At 36.6% G+C, this 8,301-nt stretch overlaps 1 protein-coding gene across 2 annotated transcripts; it reads left to right on the top strand.

The window, feature by feature from the left end:
• The first annotated feature begins 450 nt into the window (after positions 1 to 450).
• LOC147501201 (uncharacterized) lies at positions 451 to 8,005 on the top strand. 2 transcript variants are annotated; one of them, XR_015221254.1, is made up of 6 exons: positions 451 to 1,820; positions 1,940 to 3,452; positions 3,795 to 3,894; positions 4,107 to 5,043; positions 5,533 to 5,742; positions 7,769 to 8,005. XR_015221254.1 is itself a non-coding variant. In XM_086606230.1 (2 exons), exons 1-2 carry the CDS (start codon positions 574 to 576, stop codon positions 3,123 to 3,125), a joined length of 2,433 nt encoding a protein of 810 aa, XP_086462356.1. In that variant the 5' UTR covers positions 451 to 573; the 3' UTR covers positions 3,126 to 3,527. The 2 variants fall into 2 exon arrangements, 1 of the variants encoding a protein (XP_086462356.1); XM_086606230.1 differs by lacking the exons at positions 3,795 to 3,894; positions 4,107 to 5,043; positions 5,533 to 5,742; positions 7,769 to 8,005 and having other exon boundaries at positions 1,940 to 3,527.
• Positions 8,006 to 8,301: the final 296 nt, after the last annotated feature.

Genomic DNA, 8,301 nt, shown 5'->3' with positions numbered 1-8,301 from the left:
AATTTAAATTTACATAAGAATTTTCGAATCTCAGATTTGGTTTAGAGTGGAAGAAAAAAAAAATCAAATTTTGATATTGCTCCTCAAATCTTATTTGCTTGGTTGGAGAACAACAAATTTCAGGAGAAATTGATTGAGAGAAAGAACAGAATAATTTCGTATTTGAAAAGAACAAAATGAGAGAAAGTGAAAAAGGAAAAAGAAAATTTAGGATTTTGAAAAGGACGGAGATTACGTGAGTTTGTTCGGTAGACTGGGAGTTTTAATAGACCGGTTTTTTGAGGCAGGGAGATTAAACCCAAAACCTGATAATTTTACACGGACCTACTAAATGATAATCATAGAGCAACGTTGAGACTTGAGACAGATCCCATGTGTGAGTCGCACTGCTCTGCAAAGTTAATTGATGTAGAATTAGAAACTTTAATGTAAAATAATAAAAATGAAACACAGAAATCTTTGGGGAGAAAAAAAAACCAAAAGTATCAACATCTTCGTATTTAAATATTTCGACAACAAACCCACATATTCTTTCATTTCTCTCCGCCGTACTAGTGAAGAATTTTTTGTACCATGAGAATAACAAGAGTCCAACACGATGATGATGATGATGATGTAGAAGAAGAATTATTAAACTTGGACGACCTGTTACGAGAATTGCAGGAAAAGAGTGGAGAGTTTTTCTCAAAGCTTCCAAGTGATATAATCCTTGACAACATCTTCTCCAGTTTACCTCTCAAATCCCTCTCTCAATGCAGATGGGTTTGCAAAACATGGTACCGTTTCATCCATCACCCTCGTTTCGCACAAATTCATTATCAAATGGCAATTCAGAACCGCTGCTCCCCATGTCTTGGGTTCTTTCTCGATCCCTCGATGAATGAATTACGATTGATCGATCATCAAGTTTTTGATAATCTTAAAACATCAGTAGTCAGCAGCGATGTCGAAACTTATCCCTTAGTTGAATTTGGATTTAGCGATCTTCAAATTATAGGTGTTGTTAATGGACTAGTCTGTTTTGGGGAACATCACCATCATAGTTACTTGCCAAGGAAGTACATCATCTACAATCCTATCACTGGTGAGCACTTCCAGCTCCCGGAAGATACTTGTATATTTACTGATATTGATTTTGCAGCACTTGGCTTTGATTCGGCTGCTAATGAGTACAAAGTTATTCGCATTCGTGATGACCATCGCGGTGCTGAGATTTTTACTTTGGGCACAACTAGGTGGAGAAGGGTAGAAGACCATGTTCCTAAAATTCAGATAACACACCCATTTAGCGTGCTTGTGAATGGAAATCTTCACTGGATTTCGTCTGAACAGGATGGGCCCTTATCTATCTTTGCTTTCAATGTGGCTTCGGAGAAATTCTGTGAATTTGAATCTCCTCCTTTCCAGCAAGAACAAGGCCGCCCTTTTGGTGATTTGCGAGTGATAGAAGAACTACTCTGTTTTATTGATATGAAAGAATTCGATGAGTTTGAAATGTGGGTGATGAAAGATTATGGTGTGCAGGGTTCTTGGGCTAAAGAATACAAATTTAATTCGCAGGTGCTGAATTGTACTCTTCATAACTATATGTGTGGTCAAAATGTGTTCAAATTGAAAAATGGTGAATTTCTCGTCAAGTACGGACCAAAAGATTTTGGTTATTATGACGCCAAGCAACGAACTTGTCAGCCTGTCTTGTTGCCCATTACTTACGATTGTAAATATGGTCTTCACCCTGACGATTGTGAATATGATCTTCCGCATGTTTTCCTACTTGGCAGCCTCTTTTCACCCAAGAATATTGGTAGATTAGCAAGCAGGTAACACATTGTCTTTTTTTTTTTTTACTTTCTGTGCATTTTCTCTTCATGAACTCTGATTGCATGATGCTCATAAATTGCAACATTACTTACAGTTTATTCTTCCTTAACCTCTACAGCACCCAAACACAAATAAGTGATCAAGAAGAAGAAGAAAAAGAAAGTCTAAAGGATGAAGAAGGAGAAGAAATAGACCTACGGGTTTTGCAGGAGATGAGTGGGGAGCTATTCTCAAAGCTTCCAGGTGATGTCATAGCCAACATCCTATGTCGAATACCAGCAAAATCCCTGTCCTCTCAATGCAGAATGGTATGCAAAACCTGGTACGATTTAATCGGAGACCCTCATTTCGCTGAATTTCATTACCGATGGGCAATCCAAAATTGTTGTTCTCCCTGTGTTGTCCTTTGTGATGACATGAGTGGTTTTTGGTTCATTGATCATCAAGTCTTTGATAATCTTGAAACTTCAGCACCAGTCCACTCTCTTGAATTTCTTAAGGAACCAGAATTTGAAAAGACTCTACAAGTAATTGGTTCTGTCAATGGATTACTTTGCTTTTCGGAAGATCAGTATAAGTGTTCTTATCCCGTGTTTTACTACATCTGCAATCCTATTACTGGGGAGCACATTAGGCTCCCTAGGGCTCGTGAACTGTTCCATGTTGAAGTGTCTGCTTTTGGCTTTGATTCTACCACTAATGAGTACAAAGTCATCCGTTTCCACTATGACCGAGATGAGGGTGAAGTCTATACTTTGGGTTCAAGCAGGTGGAGAAGGATAAATTATGGTGTTCCATATGAGACCTTTAGGCATCCATTTGGCATGCTTGTGAGTAATCAACTTCACTGGATCTCATCTGGAGATGGTGTACCTTTGACCATTGTTGCTTTTGATATGGCTGCAGAGGAAGTCCATCAAATCGAACCTCCCCCATTAGTCAGCACGGATATAAAAAGCTCTTTGGGAGTGATAGAAGAACGCCTCTGTCTTTTTAGAAAATTAGGTGACAATTACTTCGAGATATGGGTGATGAAAGACTACGGAGAGCAGGGTTATTGGGCGAAGGAGTACTTTTTCGACCCAGAAGTAACAAAATATTTGTCTTGTGATACTTATACTGTTTCAAAATTAAGGAACGGCGAATTTCTCGTGTTCTGGGGACCGACAAATCTGGGTTATTATGACGTCAAGAAAGAAACTTGTAGGCCTATTGTGGTGGAAAACCATTTCATTTTTTTCACGATATTCCAAGTGGGCAGTCTCTTTTCACCCAAGAATGTTTCTAGATTATCACGGAAGTAACAAATAGTCTACTTGCATCATTTCTTTGTTGGGTTCAATTTGCTGTTGCTGTTGCTGATGCTCGGCTTTCTGTTACCCGTGGCCCCAGATAATTTATCTCTTGGAATTGTCTCATATGGAAAGTTCAAATATTTTAGTTTTAGACAAGGAAATGCCTTAGCATTGCACGCACTTAAGTCTGGTTGGGAATCTCCCCTCCCACCCACTCTTTTTATATTTTTCATTTTCTGTTGGGTTGTTGAGGGTAGGGTATTGGTGCAAGTGCAACCTTAATTCTGGTTGTTGCTGGGATGGGGATGTGGTGCAAGTGTAACGAGTGTTGGTGGTGTAAGTTATTTCCATATCCATATTCATCTCATTCTTAAGGTGTGAATAAATCATTAGTTGGACTTCGCATATTTACATTATTGAGTGTAATTGATCAAACTACAGTTGATTGTTTGGATGAACTAATTGTCGGACCAAATCATGTATCTATCACTTCATAAGCCAGTTGTGGATGCAACTATATGGTCATGAAGCCATTTGCATTCAAAATATATATCCTGTCTTCATCAAATTTGTTACCAAGGAAGAAAACATCAGGCACAAACTCTAGCTTTCTGTTATAATATTTCTTTCTGCTATATCCGCTCTGTTGATTAATTTGACAAGTGCATGTATTTGCAGCACTTGTCCCGCCACTGAATTTATTTGATGTTCAGAAAACGATTTGTCGGATGCTGATCTTCGGAATGCAGATTTATTTTCTGTAGCAAATATAACAAAGGTACCTTTGACTAATTTAGCATGAAGTCTTTAACATTTTCCAGGCTATACCATGTCTGTTTTCTAGCTGCTTCGTTTTTCTTTTTTTCTTTCTGTGTAGTTTAGATTTTCATAGCTCGTCAGTGATGATACATAATCTATGATTCATCCTTTAGTGGTTGTGTTCATTATTTCTGGTTGTTGTTCACTTACAAATTTGGTTTGATGACGTAGTTGAGGAAACGAGCTGAAGCTGAAGCAGTTTTGCGGACATGAACCGCAGAGGGCAGGGCAGTGGCTTACAGCTTAACCTGTTCACATCTAATCAACTGGATATGTACTGCTACTAGTATTCATTTCCAAAGGTTCAAATCAATTTTCTCGAGATACCTTACTCTTGGAACAAAAAGGAGATGCAACCTTGTTCATGCCCTTTGGTTGGACACTTCAGAGCTTCTAAAATTCTTTTCAGTTTGATTGAACAGACTAAAGCGATTTAATGCATTCCCAAACCAAAGACTCCGGCACGATTTTTGACAAAATTGGATTCCTTGATCTTCAATGTAGTAGTAGTTGGACAATTTTCTTTTTAATGCCTAATCTATATTGAACTAATCTATATTTGACAAAATTGGATTCCTTGATCTTCATGTACTGACACTTACTAAACTAATCTATATTTCTCGCCCTAATTTTTGTTCTATTTAACATTGTGGTTTTATTGTTTGTGATTAACCCTTCATGTCTCTTGTGTAGTTATGGGACCTGGTCGTCCTCGACGTCCATATGCTAGTGAGCAGCCTCAATCCAATCAAGGGTGGTTCTTGTATGGGCGATAAACTCATTCTTTTAATTTGTTTTACTTTTTTATTATGTACAAATACCTTACCTTCCTTCTGACTGTTTTTGTGTGTTCTAAATAGCTTCTGCAGCCAACCATAAAAGGGTTAGAGGAAGGGAAAAAAATAAATATCTTACAAAACACATCAAGTAGGGTGGCGGGAAATCAAGAATAGAAATTCTTCCTGGGAAAACGAGGCTTATAGGCGATTGGAACCAAGAATGGATTAATGAGCTTGGCATCATTTCTAAGTATTACATTCCCCCTTTTGCCCATAAGTGGAAGGATGTGGATGGTGATGCAAGCACACTTCTTCATGAAAAAGTTTTGGTAAATGAGTAATACATATTAATTATTGTATTTCATCTCTTAATTAGCTCTGTGAGTTTATTATATTACTACTATTTCAAGAGCTTAAATGTGGTCTGTTTTTTTAAATGAGTTAATTATGAGAGTGAGTTTATTGCTTACTAATTGATTGGTAGATGCCTTGCATTAATTCATTAATTCATTTATGCCTGACAAGCCATGTGACTACTCTCTTGGCCGATTCAGCACAAGTTTGAACAAAGGTGAAATGATAATTTGGATAATCCTTTTTTTAGTATGGTAGCTGAATTTTGGATAGTTCTGTCTTTAGGTCCAAGAAACTTATGTTTGTTTTTTGTTTTGTTTTTTTTGTACATTTAAGTAAGGTTTAAATTGTCTGTATAAAATGACGATTTCATTGGTCGGACTTTGGTGTTAGTTGTTTATTCTTGTCCAACTTATGTTTTTTCTTTCTTTCTCGTTTCCTTTCTTTTTTCACCTTTTTTGTAGGATAAGTTTGATATGGATTTGAGCCAACCACATGTGGTGTCAGCTGTAAATGGATATTTAAGGGACCGCTTTAAGGATTACAGGTGCTGCCTTCACATGCACTATGTGAACCTACCTAATAATGTAAACAAACGTGAACACCCATACAACGGTATTTCACAAGATGTGCGGGAAAGTTGGTGTGATTTCTGGGAAACTGAAAAGTTCAAGGTAATTTAGAATTTTAAAGGAGAAATCTTATATTGAACTAAAGTTTACTGAAGTTTTCACACGATAAGGTGCAAGTTTGAAATTGGTTTTCCTGCTGCCATGTTTTTGAATCATTCTCCATGTTTCCTGGCTGTTTTATTGAATTTTTCTTTCATACCTTCAATTGTTCAAGTTGGTTGGTTCTGCCATGCGTCAGTAGATTGTACATAACTTTATGCTCACTCCTTTGTTTTACAAACCGTTTGTTGTTCCAGAAAATAGACTTCTCAAGCTTTCCAGTGGTACCAACCTTGTCTTATAACTCGAACTGGTTTAGTACAGGACTGCCTGCTAAGTTGTGTATTTTCAGCCTGCTGTATTTTCCGTTTTTCTGTTTTGAGTCTTGTCCAATCTGGTTCCTATGATTGCAACTGTGGTTCCATTGTGTTTATGCATTTTCAGATCTGTTCTTGTTTGTTCAGATGTATTGGGTTGTTGTGCCATTTAGATTTTATAGTTTAGGATCTCTTTGAGGTTGCAGGCATTTTAGTCTGAAAGAAGTTCTGCTCTTACTTAGAACATGATAAAGTTTGTTGAAAGCTGAAATGTTTGCTGATATTGGAAGGGTTGTCATTGCAAAGTTGGTTGGTTGAAGTTTTGGTGCGTTTATAGGAATGAGTTCATTGTATAATATCCTGGATAGTTTTAAGCAGATGATGTATTTTTGAAACAGATGTTTGTCTTGTGGGTTTTATACATGTCATAGACTCATAGTTATAAGGTTAAGAGCTTGAATTAGGATGTGACTTCTATTGGGAAGGAAATGTTACAAGAGAATAGAACATAGATTGATTTGATGATTGTTCTTATGGGTGTATGGTTTAAAGATTAAATACATGGACATTCAGAATTTTGAGTGTCTATTGTCGCCAAGGCTCTCAGCTGAGCCGCCTAGCTAGTGTCTATGATTTTGTTAACTGCAGTCTGGATAGAGTTAAAACATAAGATAGGCTTCAGGCAGGATTTTGAACTGCTTATAATTATACATGACTCCATACAGAAACAGGACTAATCCTAGGTGCCTTGGTAGCTGCCAAGTTATAAATCCAGCCAAAATTTCTCTCATTTAGAATTTTGTTCCGTACAACTCGAAGAAGTTCAATTCAGATTATGTAGGAAGTGCAGGGTATTGTGATGTGGAAACAGATTTTTTTTCAATTGGGAGGTTACTGTTGTCTGCTAATTTTTCAGCTAAGATTGGAGAAAGTTGAAGTTATCTGGGAACAATGAGCTTTGTGTGAATGAAGGTACAAAAGGGTCCTTGAAATTGTGCAAGAAACCCGTTAATCCCTGTGCTGTCCTTTTTCTAGTGAGAATAGTTCTACATTGTCACAATTTTCTTCACTTTTTAAGCTTTTAGTAGGCCTTTGTTTTGTCCTTGGTTTTTAAGTTATGCTTTTAAGTTGAGAGATAGAGAAAACAGGTGAGAATTATGAGATACATGATGTACATGGGAATTTTGTTTTGGCGGTAAACTTGTTAATAGTTGGGTTTTCTAACAATAGAAAGGTTATTTTAATAGAATGGTCAAAGTGGTGTGTTTTCTGATATTCTGATGTTGGTTGTTGAGTGTACTTTGTCCTGTTTGAACTGGAATGTGCAGTTTTGATTTTCAAGTACAAATGTACAAAGGAGAAAAGAAGCACGCTCAACTGCCCAAGTGCTATTGGGATGTTTCCGCGTCTCACAGTCTTCACATTTATTTTGCGTATAGCAGCAGAGCGATTGATTTTAGGACTAGGAAAATGTTGAAATCTTTCAAACACCTATTAGGCATTTAGGCCCTTTTGCGGCACCCTGAAACATGTCATTCTTTAGTTGTCCACCCATGTACTGTTTGTGCTAATTTCTTCCCATCATTATTACGTAATTATATGAATGTTTATGACGATTATACTCAATGAGTTGTACTTTAAATATATGTTGTCATATCTTGGTTTCACATTTTAGTGGATGTGAACTAAATGTTGTCATATTTTGTATGCAGGCTCTCATGTGGTTTGGAAGAAGTGATTTGTATGGGATTTTACTTGTTTGGGTAGAGATTTTGGGTAATATTTTGGGGAAAAAAGCACTATGTGATAGATGTTGAATGTTAAGACAATTTCTTTTGATGTTTTGTGGTTTATAAGGTTGATATATATGTAATGAATCATATTACTCTTAAGCATAGAGAGAATGATCTTTATAAATTACTTTCGGGAATGTTGTTAGTTAAATTTAATATGGTTGAATTGAAATTGTTTATATGTTTCTTTTAGGTTTTGTGATTGAAAGAAACATGTACATGGGAAGCTATGTAAATCTGTAATTGAACAAAAACATGGAAAAAAAGAAAAGAAAAACGACGCTTTGTTAGAGCGTCGCTAAAAAGATACTTATAATAGGCGATGCTAAAAAAAAAAGTCCCTATAGATACCTACCCTGCGCCAAAAGTTTATCTCCAACGATGGTAAATAATGCAGCTATATAGATTTTAGTAACCAAAAGTTTGGTGTTGTTGTCAGGAAATAAAGAATA

The sequence above is a fragment of the Coptis chinensis genome, chromosome 4 (genome assembly GCF_015680905.1).
Source record: "Coptis chinensis isolate HL-2020 chromosome 4, ASM1568090v1, whole genome shotgun sequence".
Lineage (NCBI taxonomy): Eukaryota > Viridiplantae > Streptophyta > Magnoliopsida > Ranunculales > Ranunculaceae > Coptis > Coptis chinensis.
This window is presented reverse-complemented; position numbering and strand designations above follow the sequence as displayed.

Coding starts and splice junctions, on each gene's coding strand:
- LOC147501201 (XM_086606230.1), top strand. CDS start 574: ATGAGAATAACAAGAGTCCAACACGATGATGATGATGATGATGTAGAA. Junction 1,821..1,939: donor ATTGGTAGATTAGCAAGCAG/GTAACACATTGT, acceptor TAACCTCTACAG/CACCCAAACACAAATAAGTG.